Source organism: Polypterus senegalus, chromosome 6 (assembly GCF_016835505.1).
Source record: "Polypterus senegalus isolate Bchr_013 chromosome 6, ASM1683550v1, whole genome shotgun sequence".
NCBI classification, from domain to species: domain Eukaryota; kingdom Metazoa; phylum Chordata; class Cladistia; order Polypteriformes; family Polypteridae; genus Polypterus; species Polypterus senegalus.
Genome location: NC_053159.1, coordinates 156,176,726 through 156,197,985, shown reverse-complemented (window position 1 = coordinate 156,197,985; position 21,260 = coordinate 156,176,726). Strand labels below are relative to the sequence as shown.

Sequence of the window (21,260 nt, the reverse complement as noted above, 5' to 3'; positions counted from 1 at the left end):
GTGAAGCTTCTGTATACACATGAATTATATTAGCCTTGCCTGACCAATATTTGAATGTTACACCAATATCACCCTAAGCTTGACTTGACTTGACTTGACTTAGGTTAGTTATGAAGCAATACTTTAAAGTAAGTTTTACAGCAGAAGTTGAATTTTAAATGGGCTCCTCTCTCATTGTGAAATATTACAAGTTCTCTCGCCCAAACATTTCACTTAAATCTTTTTAGGATTCGTGGAACTGTGTCACTACCCCATCTTGAATTTCAAAACTGGCAGCACTGAATCTTCTGGTGGTCTTGAAAAAATTAAATGATATTGTACTCCAGTTCCCATGATGCCCTTTGGGTATCTAAAGGGCACCAGAATCCCAGATACATGAATAGTTTTGAGTTTTCTTTCACTATAACACTACATATGAGTAAGTAGAGCCACCTCTTTTTTCTGAGTTCCTCATTAGTGCAGTAGCAGTTTGTTTCACAACCAATCTTTCAAAAAGTCAGCAGCCTCACCCATACTCATAATTGCCAAACATTCAGTCTTTCATTTGTCATATAAATGAAATAGGAATACTTAAGCCAATATGGAGTTTTGCTTTTTACAGATCTGTGGGGGATTTCTGCAGCCCCCTATCTTTTTTTCCTCGTAAAATCCAGCATTGTAAGTCAACAGTATGCCACTTTTATTGCCAAATTTATCTTGGTCCTATGAAAGATAAAATGAGCAGTGTATTCAAATATAATGGAAGCAACATTACAAAATAGGCACTAATCAGCAACTCCATGCCAGACTATTATTTTTCTCACAGTTTTGCATGTCAAAGTGGTCTTTGATTTAAACCCTAATGCTCCTTCCATGCCATGTTGGTGGATTCTTCCCATGTTCATAGCAGTTTTCTTCGGGTATTTTACTTGTCTGTCACATCCCAAAAACATTCAGGTTATGGTAATCTCGTCTGCTTGACTGTGCCACATCCCGTCTATGGCTGGTTTCTGCCTTGCTGTACATGACAGGCAGTGCCTGATTAAGAGTGATATAAAATATACAGAGGAATGGATTTGTACATTCTAAATTTAAGAAATTATTTACATTAAATTGAATTTGCCATATATCTGTCCAAACATGTTATTGCTGTTGTGATTGTCTGTTTATTGTAATCTGCACATTTAACTAACTTGTTAGTGACATATTATGAAAGGTACATATAGAATTTGAAACAACAGCAGTCCCATGACTGACCTATCTTTTAGCCTTCTCTCGTTTTCAAATAGTTACTTTCACCCTACCCAGTTGTTTAAGTGTTTTCTTGCACCTATTTGTACATGCCTCCTGCAGTTTGACTACTGGCCTCTCATGGGCTAGTGTCCTATTTGCTCACTCAGCTTAGTTTGGAAAGTTTACCTGATTTATAAAGTGCCTTGATCGTGCAATATATCATCCACTTCATTATAGACCTGCTGCTTTAAGATGTTACATCATGAGAAGCCTGGAAATGCTTGTGCTCAACCACCACAGATCCTTGGTGAAAATAGCACTGGCGCTCCTGAAGTTCACCTTTCATGCACAAGTTGCTCCACAGGGCCTACTCCCATAAGGATAGGGCTGTCAGCAAGGATCATCTTTTTGATTCTCCAGTGCCCTTAACACCGTTGTTAAGCCGTACTGGAACAAAAGCTAAAGTCAATCAAAATCGCAACCCCCACCTCGCATCATACAAGCCAACCAAATGTTTTTGGGGTTAAAGAGTTGTGTGTCATAACGAGTGGCCTTCTAAAGAACTACCGCTAACCTTTTCCTGTTCACACTTAGAATTCTAGGACATACCAGCTGAGGAAGTGCTCAGTCAAATCTACAATCATGGGGGTTAGGACAGCAGGAGGAATACAAAGACCTGGTGAATGATTTTACTGAGTTATTTATCTTCAGCTTTTAAGCAGATGATGTGGACTTCTGGAAAAGCAGGGCTTGCCCGAGTCTTGTCTCCAGCCAGGGAGTGGAAGTTGAGGTATGGTGTTCAACCTGAGTGAATACAGATAGGCAGAACTCAGGACTGAGATGTAAATATTAAATGAAATCATAAACAAAAATGCCAAATGTAACTGGTTTTTCTGGGGAAGATTCAGGTGCATTGGTGTGGGTGGAACATTTTTCCATTTGTTTAGTTTGTATATTAGGGCAGGAACATGAAAACAGGAGATTACAACCAATTTATCAAAGTTGGCCGTGTTCTGAGTATTAACTTGGACTCTCTGGAGGCAACAGCAGAGAGGAGGACACAGGCTAAGCTACTGGGCACCATGAACACCCTTGGCATGACTCCTTGTTCAGCCTGTAGAGCATCTTCACCTGATTCAGGGAGAACTATAGGAGGTCTTTTTTTTTACCAGCTGTCTACTAACAACATGACTGTGATTTGTTTTCTGCCATTTATATATATTAATTTTGAATTTAAAGTTCTTAAAATATATACCTAATTTTTATCCTTTTCAGAGCATGTTTTGTGAGATTTTGTGTATACTATATGTGTCTGTCTACTATTAATTTGTTTAGGCTGTAAACTCTACTTTCCCCTTGAGAAAAATAAACTCTGTGGAATGGTCAGTTTAGTCTCGCCATTAATCTAACGCGCTCACTTGAGATGCAATGCTGAACTGAGAGTGCCAAAGCTGGCATATGATCCGAAGGCTCTAGAGCTACAACTCAAAAATGCCAATTACTATGTGGCCACCTCACCCCTTAATCATCCTTCTATCCCTAAACCCAACTCAGAATCACAAGCAAGAGGAGCCTATCGTAGCACTGAGTACAAGTCAGGGACCATTATTGAAGTATTATGATATCTGGTTATAGAATATAAAGGAAGTGAAAAATAAATATAAAATGTTAAAATGGCATTGCCTTGAAAACCTTGATTCACATCATAAGTAAAGTTTTTTTTCACAAAGGCCGAGTTTAATTTGGCAGAAGGCACAGAATGTTGTTGTAGCTTTGTATTCATTTAAAACTGGTTTGGACTTTTACTATTTTAATTTCTAAACAGATGTGTACTTTAAATATGTCTTAAGTTAGTGGACAGCAGCAAATAAACCAATCGCTCCTCCTTCCTCCCCCACAAACGGTGCCAGTTCATGGAGTTAAGGTCCGTCCATCCAATAACAGACCTACTTACTGAGTAGGAGCTTATCCTATCAGAATCAGGTGTGAGGCAGAATCACACCCGCGCTCACACACACCCACACACAGTCCATTAACCTACACATTTTTGGAATGTGAACAGGGAAACTGGCGTACTTGGAGCACAGACACAGTGTGCAAACTGCATAGGCAGTGACCAGTCTAGGATTTGAATTCAGGGCAATGGAGATTTGAAGCAGCAGTGCTAATCATTGTTTTACTGTTCCACCCCTCAGTGTGTCTGTATTTATTTTACACTACAGCATTAACAGTTTTCCTTATCCCAAGGTGTATACTAACCAAATAAGTTTAACAAGCAAATACACAAACAAATTAGTACAGTAAAAATAAAAACGAACCACTGACAGAGGCAAGAAAGAACCAAGAAATACAAAAACAAACAACTTCTAGAAGCAAACACAATCAGAAGCTTTCTTCCTAATCAGTAAGCACACTTAAGAACTGTAATCACCTAAAAAGGAGGAGAACAGTATAGAGTTTGTGGAAGTGAGCAGCCTGACTTAGTACATGGTGGCAACACCATAAAAAGCAGAAGGGATTGGTGAAACTTAAAAATAACAGGACAGCAGTTGGAGAGCCAAAGACCAGAGGTGGGCTTTCAGTAGAAATGAGTTTCTCATCTACCAAGGCAGAGAGTAGGAGCCACAGATCTGAATGAATTAACTCTTTGATACAGTAATAGTTACTTGATAAGATTTTGGAACAGTAAAGGCTGGCATCAGACAATTTCACTTTTCTAAACAGTTCCAATGTACATACACTGCAAAGCATAATTGTGGAGTTTTGTAGAAACAAGCTTTATAAAGTAGTAGTAGAGTCCTAGAAATGACCCGACATTGGCCAGGAAGCAAATATAGACAAGTCCACTCCGAGACTAAAGTGATGAGTGTTTAGTCAAATCTTTAGTGGCAACTAAACACATTTAAAAGAGAACTTTCAGTTTTGAACAACTCAAATTGTTCAAAATAGTTTATCAGCGTGTACCACCCCTAATGGCCAAAACTAATGGTTGATCTCATTTACATGCTGTAGAAGTTTCTTGCTTCTTTCGATCTATTTATTTCCTTAGGACTTTCTAGAAATTACCAAGCCCCTTGGGTGGCAGTCATCTCATATTAAACTTGTAAATACTAATACATGAAAAAAATGAGAAATTCCAAATGAGAAGGAATTGAAGCATCGTGCAATATTAGACCTGTGACTTGGGTGGGTGGTGGATTGATATGTATTGTTCACAGTTGTCTTCACGTAATCTAAGGCTTATTTCAAAGCATTACATTGAATGCTGAATTTGTTCTAAAATCAGTCCAGTAAGTTCTGTGTTCCACAGATGGTGTGTGTTCAGTTGGTCATATTATAGCTTGTACTGCTTTATAAGGATTTTCCATTATGATCCTGCTATTCTATCAGAGATGTGTCGATTACTTTGACTAGTGACTCTTGAGATTTCTTGTACAGTATGTGTGTGTGTGTGTCCCCTGTGATGGATTGGCAGCCTGACTAGGGTTGGTTTTCCTCCTTCTGGCCAAAGTTGCTGGGCTAGGTATCTGCCTCAAATAACTGTGGACTGCTGTAAGAGCATTTAGAAAATTAATCAAAAGAAAAATTTACCATTGCTGTTTTAGCTGAGGTGGGCACTTTTCCAGGTTATCTCTGTGGCAGGTTTGATTCCTGACCTGTGGTACTTTGTTTATGGAGTTGGCATGTTTTTTGTGAATTTCTGCTACATAGTGCAGTTTCATGCGATAGTTTAAAGACATGTAGTTAGCCTAATTAACTTGCCATTTTGTTGAGCGTGCCCAGTTATGGTTAGTTTCTTGCCAGATTAGACTCTATCTCCCTTTGACCCTGCAGCAAAAACAACATTTATTTATATAGCACATTTTCATACAAATAGCTCGAGTTGAAGAGAGAAAAGTTTATAAAAAATAAAAATAAGATTAGGCAATGCTAAATAACAAAATATAAAATAAGGTGTGCCCTTGTTGGCTGGGATTGGCTCCAGCAGACCCCTGTGACCCTATAGTTAGGATATAGTGGGTTGGATAATGGATGGATGGATGGATAAAATAAGGTCAGATGGTCAGGAGGACAGAAAAAACAAAAAATACTCCAGAGGGCTACAGAAAAAAAAAAAACAATCTTCAGGGGTTACGAGGCCATGAGACCACCCTGCCCCTGCTGGGCATTGTACCTAACATAAATGATCTAAATCAGTCCTCATGGTTTTCTGGCTCTGCGTGGAAGAATTAGATGGTGATGGTCATGTGGACATCTGGCCTTCAATCCATTAATGTATCGACTGCCTGGTGCCCTGGTCAGGTGGTGGTGGTGCAGAAAACCGGAAAAAGAACAGAGAAAGTAGGGATTACTTGTATAGTGTTTATATCGAATAGGTTTACTAAAACATTTGAAAATACATTTTAGTAGGAGATTGAAACATGGTTCGTATAGAAGAATCAGTTTTGACTTGCGTACACAGTAGTGCTGCTGCCTCGCATCTCTCGAGCCCTAATTTAATATGCTGGCCTGGACACTGCCTGTGTAGGTTTTTCTATGGATACCCCAGTTCTCCTCCTAGATCCTGAAGACATTCATTTTAGTTTAATTAACAATTCTAGACTGGCCAAGTGTAATTACGTTTGCATTGTTATAGACTGGCAACCCATGCTGAAAGAATCCCTACCTTGTGCCTTTGCTAACGACACAGAGTTCAGGCCCTGGTACTCTGAACTTGATTACGTGGGTATAATGATGGCAGCTCCAGGCTTTAAGATGTCAGAATGTGAATAAATGTTGGAGGAGTTCACACGTTTCAATAAACACTTCAGTTTTTATAGAGAATGTTGTTTTATTTGCTTTTTTTCTATGCATGCAAAACTTTTTCTTGTGTTAACCTGACAGATCTTCCACCACGTCCCATCCATTTTACCATGCTTTTCTGCAGTTTAGCAGAACCAACCCCATCATAATATTCTACACTGATAAGCAGAAAAAAGTTAACGCATTTCACTTGCTTCACTGCATAGTGCGTCTTTTACCCGTGGCTTAATGAAAAAGAAAAAAAAAGTTTGGGAGCTGCCGAACCTGTCGTTTGTTTTTACTTATTTATTTGCTGTAAATTACTGCACTCTAAACTGTGAGGTTCATGATTCCAAACTGGCAACAAATAAACTCGAGTTATTGTGGATCTGATTCTTATCTGCTGCCCTTTGAGGACTGTAACGCGCTTATCCCATCAAATGCCATATAACCCGACCCCTGTCACCAGCAACTGTGCAGTAAAGTTTTATCTCGCCGATTCCTATTAAAACTCTCAAGTGTAAAGGCAGCGTAACCCGAGCTCGAAGCGGTTGTTTTTTTTTTTTTCTCTTCTTTTTTTTCCGTCCTGCTGATCTGTAGACAGAAACTCCGAAAAGTCCCGCCCTGCTCGCCGCGATCCTCCCCGCTCTGGAAACTGGCCCAGATGCATAGTAAACTAGCGAGCTGGAAAGTGGCGGCTCTGATCTCAGGCTGCCAGCTCTGACGGGCTACTTTTAAGCTTCGGTCTGCAATGAGCAAAAGTAAGGCAGAATGAAAAGCGAGAGGGGATGCGGTTCCTTCCGTTTGTGCTTTCGCTGGATTCGGGCTAAATGTTGTTGCTGCTGCCTTCACATCACAGGTCAGTACACTGGACTTTATTCGTGTGTGCGGGAATGCGAGGGGGGAGATAGCACAGCGACTCGCATTTGCGAGCTGTCACTACAAAAAGAACACTTCGCCCACACTGAAGATTGTCGTTTAAAATGTTCAGTGTACATCAGGGGGGAGGCTTGGCTCCGTTTTTAGGGCGATGCGATGAACTGCGAAATGTGGATTTCGCCACCTTCTGATTTGCTCAGCAACCTGCTGATTCAATGCTGTAACTAACATATGTCTAATCAGGCTGACTTCATGTTTTAAAAATAATATTCTCGCACTTGCCGGCAGATATTTAAGGAGCTGCTCATTAGGCAGGCAGTGATTGGATTCGCTCACATGTTGAGGTGGAGGTCTTAGCTTTACACCTGTTTCCAGTGATTGTGTCATTGTAGGGGGATGTAAAGTTTCAGAATGGTATTATTGTCTCTAGTCCTGCATATCACTACTGGAAGCAGCAGGGGTCGGGTTATTGGGCAGGGGGAGGAGGCGAGGGTCATGGTAGGTGCACTGCTTTTTTAGTCATATGTTAATAAACCCCCAGTGTGCATTCACCTTATTATTAAATTGACTCTTTCCCAAACTACAATGCCTAACATAAATTGGAATGGTTATGTGAGACAGCATCACTTGCACCCTCCTAGGTTAGTTACCTTATTTGTAACCTAACCAGTTATGAAGCACCTTGACCATGGGAAAGGAACTAGAGAAATATAATTTATTATTATTATTATAACAAACCTTTCACATTGTAATAATGCTATAAATCTATAGTAAAAGAAGCTGTCATTATGTAATCATTCCTATACCTGGTTACAAATCATTTTCTCTTCATACAGTATATAATTTTTTGCAATTTGTTACCAGTTCCATCATCTTACAATGGCTTGTTGATTTGGGAAGTTGACTTGAATAATGAAATCTCCAATATACATAATAATAATTGTGGTAATTGATTACTACTGTCTCTGTTTCTGTGGTTGTTACTGATAACTTTATGTAGGCTCTAGATCAATATTTTATAGTGTCAAAGATGCGCTACTGTATTACCTTGAAAGGACCTGGGTCAGTGCTTGTTTAAGAGCTCAAATGTGTGGAGTTAAAAAAACAACACAATTGAATAAAGCTGCTTTTAACAGCATTAGAGTTAACATTTACAACAATCTTGAAATCTATGGAAATATCCTTCAGCGCTTTAACATATTGGCGATTTTGGAATGAAATCTGTAGGTGAAACGTGTCTGTCAGGATTCTTTCTATTGTCGCAGCAACAAAGATACTATGAGGAAATGCACTGAGATGTAAATAGGAATGCTGGTAAAGACAGTCATTGTAAACTACACAATTAGCAAGTCTAACAACTTTCAAAATAGCAGACATTGGTGATATTTATAGACTTTTTTCAATTTACATTTTTTGTTAATGAATATATTACATATATAATTGTGCTGTATATGTGTGCCTTTGTGTTTATATACTGTAGATATATGCTGTATGTACATCTGTTAATTTATGAATGCATTTCAACCAATTCTGGGTCACAAGAGATGATAAGTGATATTTTTGACATGACTTTATAATAGAAAACCTATGGAAGCCCCCTGGGGCTGTTACACAATGTACAGTATAACACGCACTATTCAAAAATAAGAGTCAATTTATTTGAATAAGCAATATTGGTAGGAACTACCACAATGCAGGTAACAATTTACAAACAGTATACCAATAAAGTCACACACTAAACTAATCATCTTTAGGATTTAAGTGAAAGAGCTTGCTGTCTTACCCACCAAAACACAGAGAATGTACAAATGTCAAACAGACAGTAACCACAATGGGGTTCATGAATTAGATAGATAGGCAGATTGGTCAGTCGATTGGTTGGTCATTATTTGTTTGTGGCTTTTTACTGAACCTTAATAAATAAAGGAATACATAAATATTATTATTCTGACAAACAACAAACCCCCTCTCAAATAAATACCATAATGGCTAAATAGAAAGGAAACATCTGTCTTGACTAAAGATAAAAAGAACAGTCCCAGTCACAGCGAGACATTATAAAGATAGTGACCATAAGGGGGCGCCACCGAGCCCAAGACATAGTAATATCCAACATGTTGTTATGACAAAATAAAGGTATTTATTCACAAAAGGCACAAGGATGATAAATTCACACAATTCTACAAAAAGCCAAATAATTCTTCCTCCTTTCTGCCTCCGCTGAGAGCTGTCTGCTGCCTCCAGACTCTGACTTATCGATGTGAGGCAGCGTGTGCTCCCTTTTAAGCTGGACCCAGGAATGTTTCTGGTAGGGCACCATGTTTTCGAGGAAGCACTTCCGGCCATAAAGAAAGTGGGAAAGACCTTCCCCAACAGAGCCCAGAGTCAGTACCCAGGAACCCAGACAGGGCTTCACTTCCAGACTCCAACTCCCTGGCACTCTCTCCTTTGAGTGTCCCTATTGGGTTGCCATAGGAGGACTACTGCTACCTGGTTAATGGGGGATGAAACAACTCCCAATGCTTGGCTTCTGTTAATAATTTTGCTCAATCATACCAGCTGGGTACAAATTTATTATTCTGTCCTGCAGACAATTTGTCTGATGATCCGATCTGGCCCCCCGCCTGGGGAATAAATTATCTTCCTTCCCCATTCTCCTCTTATAAGGTGTATTGATGTAGGTATGAAGGAGCGCCAATTGTTTTACTTAACACACTTCTACTAAATAATTTGCTGCCTAGATGTGCAGGGAGAGGATATGTGGCATTGTTTATAATGGCCATCTGTTTTGTTTTCATTCTCTCCTCCACTACCACCACCAGGGGACAGAAAGTGCTTCCCATAACTGAGCCTGTGTTTTTATTTAGTTTGTTGATTTTACATTATATGTCACATTTTTTCACTGCATGTGATCTTTAATTTGCACAATTTGCACTTGATTTTATTGGTTATATTAAGCAAACAAAAAATAACATTTTATTGTAAAATTATTGTGCCAAAAAGATTTGATTTGAAGTTGTGGATTGGTTATCAGTATACTTAAAGCCAGTCATATTAAAGCTGTTGAACACATTTAGTTTGAACTTCTTTCAGAGATGACTTGCACGGTACAGCAGTAGAGTAGGCCATTTACTGAAGAATATTCATACATCTATCCATTATCACTTACACCTGAACCATTTCAGGGCCACCGGTGCAGGAGCCTATCCATTTTGTATCAGATGTAAGGCAGGAATACTGAAAAATATTTTTTATATCTTAATATATGTACATATTAACAATACCAAAAATATTGCTTTCAAGTATTCAAATTAATTATACTGCTTAGAATTTATAGTTTTATTTTCAAATTGGGATTGATTTTGAGTTGTGTTACTGACATTAAATATTCTATAGTCACTTATGGTTCACAGTTACAAAGATAGCTCCTGTTTGTGTTTTTACATTTAAAGTTTAAAGTTAAAGCTGAGTTTCATTTGGTCAAGAGATTAGCACAATTTTAAACTGTGCAAAAGGTTGTAGATTTCTGTGACTGAGGAAATATTTTCACATTTTCACAATGCACAGCAGTTTTTGTTTCTCAAGTCAGCACATAAGCAAATAAACCATAAGCATCTGTGAGATCGTACCTCGGTCAACATGCAGGTCCACTTGCTCTGGGAGAAAAAGTGGGACCAGTCTTGGATTTGTGTTTCAGATTTTCAGTGCCATTCGCGCTCTGTCAGACTGGGTCTACTAGCAGAGCTGAGAGTATTAAATTCTACATAAACTTCCTTAAAGGACGTACCCAAGCAAAGTTTGGTATATTCATAGAGTTCAATGCTAATTTAGTGTTTCCTAACACAATCTAAATTGCTGAAAATCAGTGCCTTATTTCCTTAATCAACAGCAAGCACTGTGCAAAATTTAGATTAAATCTAAACTCAAAAACCTATGTAGACAAGAATGGCCATTTGATCTTCTCCTTCTTTTGATAGAGAAAGATATCAGTATGAACAACGATCAAGTCACTGCAGTCTATCCAAACATGGGATCCAAAAGGATGACTTTGCTTTAAAACTCCAAAGCTGACAATACCTAGACAGTAAAAGGGTATTATTTGTTTTTGTTTTGTTTTTTAAACTGGGTGATCTTAATAAATATAGTATATATAAAATAATTTTGCAATGTACTTTACAGTTCTGGACCATAAAAATTGTACTTTTCTTGCTGAAAGCCTAATAACAATGTTTGGTACCAGGTGAGCAGTTCTAGTGGTTTTCTGAAAATTTGACCTACAATTGGTAGTTTATTTAGGAACACTTGCTTTTAAGATGGAAAGAACCTGCATTTAATATTTCATGTAACTTGATTGGAATATTTTATTTGCTCTTTCATCTCATTAAGAAGCATGGGTGTCTTGTCTTTTCTGATAATCCTAACGTTATCAGAAATCATAGAGAAAGAGTTTTTGCCGAAACTGTGTTTATTCAATGCCCCTGAAGTTACATCCTAATTTTATGTCTCTCTATTATAATAAAAAAAATCTTGGGAGGAGAGACAAGACGTGACTTTCTCAGAGAAACACTTTCACATCCAGCGATACAAGACTTTGCGCCAAGAGATTTAATCACGCCCGGGGCTGGAAATAAAAGACAAAGAGTAGATGACAAAGTAGAACGTCGTAAAGAATTCAAAAACACTGGCGCGATACACATGCAGAGCAGGTTAGAGATAATGAAAGTACTAAAATTTGAAAGTCTCAAAAAATGATAGTAAAGATCACATTAGCGCAAACAAACAGAAATTATCCATCCATCCATCCATTTTCTAACCCGCTGAATCCGAATACAGGGTCACGGGCGTCTGCTGGAGCCAATCCCAGCCAACACAGGGCACAAGGCAGAACCAATCCTGGGCAGGGTGCCAACCCACCACAGTACAGAAATTATTATTCTGTGAAATAAAATACCAGCGAAAAGAGTTTGAATATATTGTTTGGATTTAAACTTTAAGTCGGAGACTTGTAGATCATCTAATTTGTGTTGCCATCAGAGGAAAGTAGTGGCTCTTTTGATCCACTGCCCACCAAAAGTTCTGTACAGTGACTCACAATAATTTACAAAAAACAAGCTTCTTGAACACTGTTTAATTCTCAAATACAGATAAAAGTGCTTATCAATTAACACATCCTGTGATATTCCACATCCCCTTTTTATTTTAAGGACATCAGCCTTTTCTTTTGCTAGTGGAGATTTATTGCTGCTCATGGAAAGATAACCATGATCAGTCGGGATAAGACCAAACAAAACATCTGCAAAGTTCCTGATCTTAATATAACAGAAATTATGAAATGCATGTTTCATATTAATCTCATTGGGAAATTCATAATTAACCAAAATGTTTAGACTTAAACATGGACAATATAAATATAATCTGTTGAATTATCCTGTTAGATAACAAATGGGCTCTATCTACAACATGGACATTTTTGGATGGGCACTGTGAATAGCATGACCTGTGACAGTTCATATACTGAAATTTCACTTAAGTTGTAATGATACAGCAAATATTGCAAATGCACTTCTTAATACTGAAAAAGCATTCTTTTGCATTGTAATTGATAACCACTCTCTGAGACCTTACACAACTGTCTAGAATTCATTTTTATACCTTTGAATTCAGACTTTTCACAGACCAGTGTCATTACTGCATGACTTACATAATTAGTCTTTACCTGATCAATGTCTCTAAATGAAATTTTATAATGAACTTGTGCCCTGTTTCCTGCTTACGCCCTGTGCTAACTGAGATAGGCTCCAGCATTCCTGCTACCTTGGTCTGATTAAGCAAGTTAGAAAGTGACATAACTTAATAATATAAATACAGGGATTCCTATTTTTTGTGTATCATCTGCATGTACAGTGTTAAGCATTTTAAAATATTGTCAAATATATAAAATATATAAGACATAGTATTTCACATAATTCACCTTTTCGTAAAGCAGCCTTTGGCTAACATACATTATCACAACTGAGGGGACAGTGAATTTTCATAAATTTTTTGTCCACTCCACCTAACAAGTCCCACTTACAAGCTTTTATTAACTAATGAATGTAATGAAATTGTTAAACCAGTCACAAATTTTTCATCCTCCATGCACTCTACTGTTTCCACATCTGCCCTAGTTGTTCAGGATTACCCGAAATTCAGGCAATATCTGACACATCATGTTTTTCCTGCAAAACTTCTTTATAGTAATATTCTTTTTCTTCTTCATTATGCCACAGGGAGTCCAAATTGAGTAAGAATATGCTCTAATTCACACTGTTTTGTAATTATGATGTTATTGTTCTCCTGAGTATTAAGAACTTCCATTAAATATCTTTACAGATATCTTGGCTTTGGTTTTTCACTGAAGGATCTTCTAGGATAATTATCATGCAGACCAGACATCGGTACACATATAGATGAACTTAGACCTAATTTATAGGGTAATGCTAAGTTAAAGTTGAAACAAAACAAACTCAAAGGCAGATTCCTAAATTAAATTGTTTGCTCAACTCTTTTAATTTTTAAAAAAGTGCAGGCATCTTTAAATTTGCAAGACACACCTTTATATCATAGCTGTCATGATGCTACATATAGTGATTGTATTATTTGCCTGGTGACACACAACATCATAGGAGCAGACTTCTTCTAAAATGGTGTCACCCATAATTAATTAATTAAATGATGATTAGGTCATAAAGGTAAAACAAGAAAATAAAAGCAGTTTAGTATTTCTTCCAGTCTGTACCCTCTCTGCAACATGTGATGTTGTGTACAGTGTGTTGTGAATATATAGTGGTTCAAAACCTATCGAGAATTTAGTTTCAATATATGACAAATCTGGGTCAGTGTCATTATTATCAATTGCACCCTTAAAAGAAAATCATGTGTTTCCACCTTCATTTCCACCACCCACATATCTGCATCCTCTAAAAAACACTAAAATCCCCAGTTGCTGAATTATGCTGCTTCATGTTTTTCTTTCTCTAAGATTGATAATTGTTGTTTTTGCTTCTTGAATTCAAAATGAAAAAAGTGATAGCCAAAAAAACTGCTTAAATCAGTTCCATAAATCTACAACACCCAGTAACTAAACTGTAGGTAGAAATTATTAATGAGAGAATATTAAAGCTGAAGCTAGTACATTATTTTAAACAGTGGAATGTCATGGTCATGGAGAATCCATTAACTCCCTTAAGGTGTGAAAGGCTGTTAACAAATCCATGTAGTCAAGATACATGTCAGGAGCCTTGTTTGGTCAACTTGGACTTCTTAAGGCTTGGTTTCTCTGTCCATAGACACTGTGTCTGGAACAAACTACTAAGCCAGTTGAAGTGGAAATCTTGATAATCTTTAAAAAGTATCTGGAAGAGGTACATGGCAACTTAGCAATCAGCTAAATAAACAAGCTTGATTAACTGCTCATGTTTGTCAAACGTTTTATTGTTGTGTTACAGCTTGAGTTTTCTCCCAGGCTTGTATTTATGTGTTGTTTCATTGTTATTATTGAATTATATTTTTTATATTTTGTGTATTTTTGTTTTAATTATGTACAATGTTTTTAAATGTGTCCCCATTCTGGGTACTTTGTGGGTGAAGCCCCAGGAAGTGGGCCGCTTTGACTTTATTGCTGGTTCATTCTGTTGTGACAGATAGGGGGCGCTGTTGTCCCCTTGAACCCTCAGACCAGACACCAGATAAAAGTCCAATAATTAATTTTATTCGGACAATAAAGTGCACAAAGCACCCTCCACTCCACTATACTAATAAACAATCACAATAATCAAATTTTCCACTCCCAGGTGCGTTGTCACCCTTCCTCCTAACTCAGCTCACACGCTGGGGTTTCCCACAGTCCTTTATAGTCCTTGACCCGGAAGTGCTTCTGATCCCACAGTCCATGGGATTCCCCAGCACTTCCGGGTCAGGTGAAAACTCCTCTTTTTCTTCAGCCCATAAGTACTTTATTTCTTCCATCCTCGTGACTGTGAAGTACTTCCAGGCTATACTGAGCCTCCCTGCAGTGTCCTCTGGTGGCCCCCACAGTATCCAGCAGGGCTGTGAAAGGAAACTCCAAGGTCCATGATGCCCTGCTGGAATTCGGGGCATCTCCACGTTGGAGGGAGGGCTCCACCTGGCAGCTTGGGGGTATTGGCCAGGTTAAGCTGCCGGCCATAGTCCACACTGTTTAAAGGCATCATCTAGTGCATATTTGCAATGACGTGCACACTCTGTTATACCTAACATAGAGAATTTAAAGTGCTTGGTCCCATAAAAATAAATATTTCAACAAATTATTGATCCATAAAATCATGCCCCAAAATCAAAGTGAATGTTCTTTGGTGTTTAAAATCCAATAAATAAGTTAAAATCCATAAGAGAGAGGTAAACTCTATGTCATGCCTTATTTCTCTTTTCTTGTCCTTATCAGAACACTGTGAATTCCCCCAGATGCAGCACACTGCACCCCCATGATCTGATACCTCTTTTTGTATCCATGGACCCGAATTGCCACCTCAGCTGGTACCTGCAGTTCCCATGGTGTCATGCCCATCCTTGGGTGCCGCCATGTCAAATCCCCTTCCTTCCATCAGCTCCCTTGGCCTTGCTTCCTCTCAACAGCCCACCTTTCAGCTGTTCAGCTGACGAGAACACTTCCAGCTCTCAGAGCTCTCATTCAGCTCTCTATCCTGCCCTCCGCAATTAGTCAGTGAGACAGATGCCGTCAAGCTCATCCTCCTCACACATTATCTCTCACAGCCAGTGATCATTTTATGTTTTCTATCCTCCTATCTCTACACTAACTCATTCATTTTATAGACCTTTTTGGGCTTAGCCAGTGATTCCAGATTATTACGTGGTTGCCTCCCGGCAATCATCAATTAACACGAGTACATGCTGGCATATGCACGGCTCCACACTAACACACGTAACAATGGGGCATGCTGCTACTAAAAGAATTAAATGATTAAAAGCCCCCTTAATCATCTCACAACAAGCTGACACATTCAGCACTCAACAATGTACCCATGCATCTATTTTCTAAAAATCCTATACCTTAGCCAGATTTGTGGATATTCCAAAAGAAAAAAAGAAATGTATGCACTAACCCTCAAGGGGGTTTTTAATGGGGAGACTGGGGCTAATCATGCTTCCATGTGAGTGTGCGATTGTTTCCGGTTTCATCATTGACCCCGTGCAGGTCATAGTTAGGACACTGTGCCCATAGTATTATAAAGATGCATGAATAGGACAGATCAAGGTAGAGATTTTGAGAGTAAGAAAAGAATAAGACAGTCAGGAGGTTAAACAAAAGAGATGAAAGAGCAGGATCGTGGCTGAGCTGGTGCTATGGGGAAGAGGCAAGCAGTCGGAAATGTGGCCCTCAAAAGAATAAATGGATGGCGCTTAAGGGGCAGGGTCACTCCTACTGAGCATTCAAGGAGCAGAAGCGATCAACCACTCTTGAGGGTCCTTGCAGACCCCGAGCACCTTTGATACACTACCCTTGCCATTTTGTTTGTGTCCTTAGTTGCCTTGGTCCATCTCACTTTATGACTATCAATGTCCAGGGTTCAAGAGGAAGTTTGCCAGGTTCGGGTAACCTGGATGACTGTGGGCAACCACAGGTGTCAAATACGTATTGTTATATTTATCTTCATTCAACATCAGCTTTACAAAGAGGTATGTCTTCACTGCAATATCCTATTTTTGGTTAGCTACAAGATAGTTAGTTAGTTGTTACCTTGGCTAAAAACTGTATAACATTATTAAAACTAAAGGAAAATGGTTGACACTGTTTTTTTTTTTTTTCATCAGTTTTGGGACCGTGACTCTTAAAACTGTCTCAGGGGACTGGGGATTCTGTCTTCACTTACTTAACCAGATTCAACAAGTAGACTCTTAAAATACCAGCATATATAAACAATAATTAAAGAATTTGTTTTAACTACTCTTATATTTTTTCTGTAGTGTTAACAGTTTGAAATAAGTCCATTATATATTTTTACAGCCAGACTCAAAATGCACTGGTCCTAGATGTGTGTGTTACTGTGCACTGCAACAGGGTGCTGTCGGGGTTAATTAATTTGTGTAGCGATTTCGGATTGCAGGAATAGAAATTTGCAGTGATTCTGTTTTATGCCAACTTCCTTGCATGTTTACCGTCCATGTACATTTGCTAACTAACATTAGTCAGTTTATGGTTGTGGGTTCCTGGAGCCAATTCTGGCAGTACATGTCGTAAGGCAGGAACCAACCCTGGAAGTGGAGCCAGTCTATTGTAGTGTAATGTAATCTTTCCTTACTAATAGGAAGCTTTTCATAGATATGAGTGTGCAGTCTGTTTTCTTTTTGTTTTCAAATTGATACTCTAAACATGATATTCCAAATATGGGTGGATTGCTGATTAAAGAGATTAGCATCCACCTCAGTTTCTGGTTTTCTTCAGTAATAATGGATAACTTTTAGAGGCGTAACTGGCACATTGAAGAAGTCATGCAGAACTAATTAACCTCTCAAACAAACTCAAGAGGTCAAATGCCTGAGATGGTATAAGCATGTAGCAGAACTCTAGAAGAGCAGCCTTGACTATGTAGCTTAAACAGATCATCAGCATTAAAACAGCCAGTTTATGTAATTTGGGGCATCTAGTTTAGAAGGCATTTATCATGGCACTATATTTGGCATATTAGGGGGTGATGCAGGGGCAGTCCCTGGATATTCTGAAGGGATTGTAGCACTTAGATGGCCTGGAACACCTACATCCCAGAGCTGATATGGATGTCTGGTCTGCCTGATTGTTCTGTTGACACTGCTGTCTTCACCGTGAGAAATTAATGGGAGGTAAAGTAGGTGAGGGAGTATTAAATAAGAACATATGATGGGTGAAGAGATTTCATGGTTTTAGCATTTGTAACAGATGGGAATAGATTTACAGTATTACCAATAGGCTCTCTGTAAGATGTGCAAAACCATGATGGCGTTGCTAAACTGAAAATTAAATACTGATAAACTGAATGTTTTTGGGCTGTTTTGAAGTTTATTGTGAAAAGAAAGACATCTCAAGGAAATAAGTATTTTGAGACAAAGTAATGAATTCATGATACAGTCTCCCAGATAGTATTCATGACCCACATGTGTCCTGAGCTGTACAACATGAAATTAAAGGCTATCCAAGCAACAACTGCTGCAAGCACTTGCCTGAGCGTTAAACACAAACTGACCTACACTAGAACAGTAAGAAAGAAATGAGAAGACTTTATCAAGCATACAGTATGCAAGTAGATGGCACATCAGTTTGGAATCACACTTTGGGACAAAGTGCTGTAAAACTGCATTACTTCCATGTAGTGCCTTTCACAAGTATAAAAAATGTATTTATTTACATTCTGTTGTAATTCACTTACCTAATTTATAATATATAAGTTAAACATATTTAATATTTTAATTTAATTAGTTAAGATTTAAATAATAAAAATGACTTTGTTTTAAATAAATCTAAAAAGAAATGTGGACACTTATAAGTCTTGGCACACTTATACACAACATAATATTGTAAAGATTATAAAGAATCATTATTCTCCTGACTGTTAATGAAGCAGCACATGAGAAGTATAATTTATGTACCTGCACCGTAAATTTGAAGTTTCCATCCTTTCACATTCCAGTAGTAAAATAAATTAAATGAAGCTTCACAAGATCAACCACCGTAGAACAAAACCAGATGTGTGAAATGAGAAGGGAAGCGAGAATAAGATGAAACATTTTTGGGAGATTTTAGTACTTTTGCATCAGAGTATATGATTTTTTTAAGACAATTCTTTCATTGGATTTTTATTTTTATCTTATTTAGATTCATATTTTAAGACATATTGTCACTTTGTGTATACAGACACAGTAGTTAGGCCTGCTGTGTCACAGCTCCACAGTGCCCAGTTCAAATATTATTCTTGTCATGTCTCTGTGTTTTGCAAGCTCACCCATGCCTCTGTGTGACTGTGTGTAATTTTTCTCAGGGTTCTTCAGATTGCCTTCTAAAGACATGCACATTAGGTTCATTGGCGTATGCACAAGTATGTCCAGGGTCTTGCTTTGTTTTGAATGCATTTAAAATAGGGGCATTAATGGTGGGTAGACTTTATAATGTGGTACTGTTTTATTAGTGTGTAAATCTCACTTTTCTTAAAACTTCCTTTTTCAGTTTTGTAGCCAATGTGAAGACCTTGCCTGGATTTGATAAACACAACACTGTGCATCTCTATATAAAACTAGTTTCATTTCTTAAGGTACTTGTTATACTATTTATTTACAAGTATTTGAGGAAGTGTGAAAAGTAAGAGCTTTTCACACATTTTAATATATATTAAAAAAAGAAGTGCCATAGTAGTAGATATTATTATTTCAATAATTGTATGGTTAATTTCTCCTGAAAGCAACAGTCATACTGGGCTCAACAGTACTCGTCATACTCCACAGGAATTGAGGGGCTAATAGAGCCCAGTTTTAATGCAGTGTCTGTTCTCCACACAGAGTCTTTGGAGCAGCCCCCTGAACAGATTTCCAGTCACTTGGGTGGTTGGCAGTGAACTGTCAAACCTTCATGTGTAATAAATAGGTCTCCAAAGGGCACAACCGGAAGGCACAATCTAAAGTTTCACTTGTTCCCTTATGAGACATCTAGAGCTCTTAAATCCTGTCTCAGGTGTTTTTTTCCCTATTGTTATAAAAATCTGTCAATAGGCAGCAAAGTTAATTATGACAGTACACAAAGAGAAGAAATCCATTAGTCAGTAGTTTTTACTTCCCAATGAGATGCTTGTTTAATTTTGTAAAGTCCCATATCATGGCACCTAGTTTCGCTTAAAAACAAAGGACCATATACTACATTTTGATAAAAATATCAAGCTGTTTAATACATGCTGCTCTCTATAAAGGCACTGTCCATTTTCATCAAGTGAAAATATGCTTATTTATGAATAACATTTAAAACTACAGCATTACTTTAAATTAAAGAGATAAAATAAACCTTCCTCATAATATAAAATAAATGTATTGACTAAACATATCTTGACCAGGTTAGCAGTAGTTAATCTCACATTACCCAGTGGTAGTCAGAATAGAAAATGGGAAATAACCAGAGTAGGAAATAAACTAAGGAAAATTTTGAATGGAAGGCATTGTGTTGCTGGACATAATATCCATTTTGTTTATCTTAAGTAGCAAGATTAAAATAGAACAAGCTGGTGCTACTCTCCTGTGCTTATGCAAATTACGTTAGGATCAAAATAAAATGAGAAACATGAAATGCACAAGGAAAGAGAGAAACTGTAAATGTATTTTGAAGAAACTGATCTAAGTTTTAGTGAAAAATGATAAAAACAAGTTTTAACAAATACATCCACACATTGGATAGGACAACACAGAATAAGATGCCACAAGGGCCTTACTTTGGCAAAGGTACAATATTATACTGTACAATGTAATGCTTGCAATGCTTTAGTTCTAGGAAAACATCTGGTTGGTGTGGTGGTGAAAGTGTTTTGATAAAATCTATCTACTTGTAAAAAATAAATGAAAGTCTGACAGAGCAGCAGAGAATCAGAACTGCAGGGGGATTTAGTCAAAATTTTTCACATGAAAGAAATTAAATGGAAATCAAAGCTAAATTTGAAAATATGGATAAAATTTGAATCAAATAAATCTGAAAAATTATCCTTTTAAGCTAATAATTAAACAAGTTAGTTAATAATTAAGTTAAAGGTGAGAAATCAAGTGTTTTTAACAATATTTTCATTTCCAGAAGAACATTCCTAAAAATACTAGTGCAGCATTTGGGGCGTATTCCCACACTTTGATTTATGCAGCCAGGATGGGTTCTGAGTCTCCTGCGATAATTAAGCCGATTTGATGAATGGTGTTTCTTAAAATGGCATTTTAGAGTTTGTACCTCAATGTAATAACTTGATAACAGTGTAGATAAATGCAAGAGAAACAATCATAATATTCCTCAGCAGTGTTCAAAGGAATTTTCCACTCAAAAATTGATTTTTTTTATATATATGTTACTTTCCCCATGTATTTTGCCAACAAATATTTTTAATCTCATGCAGAACAGAGATAAAACATTTATAATATTATACCAGCCAATTATGACCAATGCTGTAAAGTCACAAATGATGTAAAATATCTCCATGAAAAAAAGACCCGTGTCATCTAATCCACATATCAGTTATCCAGTTTATATGCTCAAAAAGCACAAAACATTTTTTTTTTCTATTACAAATATGATTTAATAGACTCTTCCAGAAAAATTAGGACGTATCATAAACAGGAAATGTAAGTCACGTTGGATTGCA

At 37.5% G+C, this 21,260-nt stretch overlaps 1 protein-coding gene across 8 annotated transcripts in view; it reads left to right on the top strand.

Moving 5' to 3' along the window:
- kalrna (kalirin RhoGEF kinase a) overlaps positions 1 to 21,260 on the top strand; it is a 758,514-nt gene that overhangs the window by 609,165 nt on the left and 128,089 nt on the right. The window contains exon 1 of one of the 8 annotated variants that reach the window (XM_039757413.1): positions 6,665 to 6,853. The exons of the other annotated variants lie outside the window; for them this stretch is intronic. Coding sequence (XP_039613347.1) covers positions 6,766 to 6,853 — 88 coding nt within the window. The 5' untranslated portion in view covers positions 6,665 to 6,765. Of the gene's footprint in view, positions 1 to 6,664; positions 6,854 to 21,260 lie in introns of those variants that run through there. 8 annotated transcript variants of the gene reach the window in all.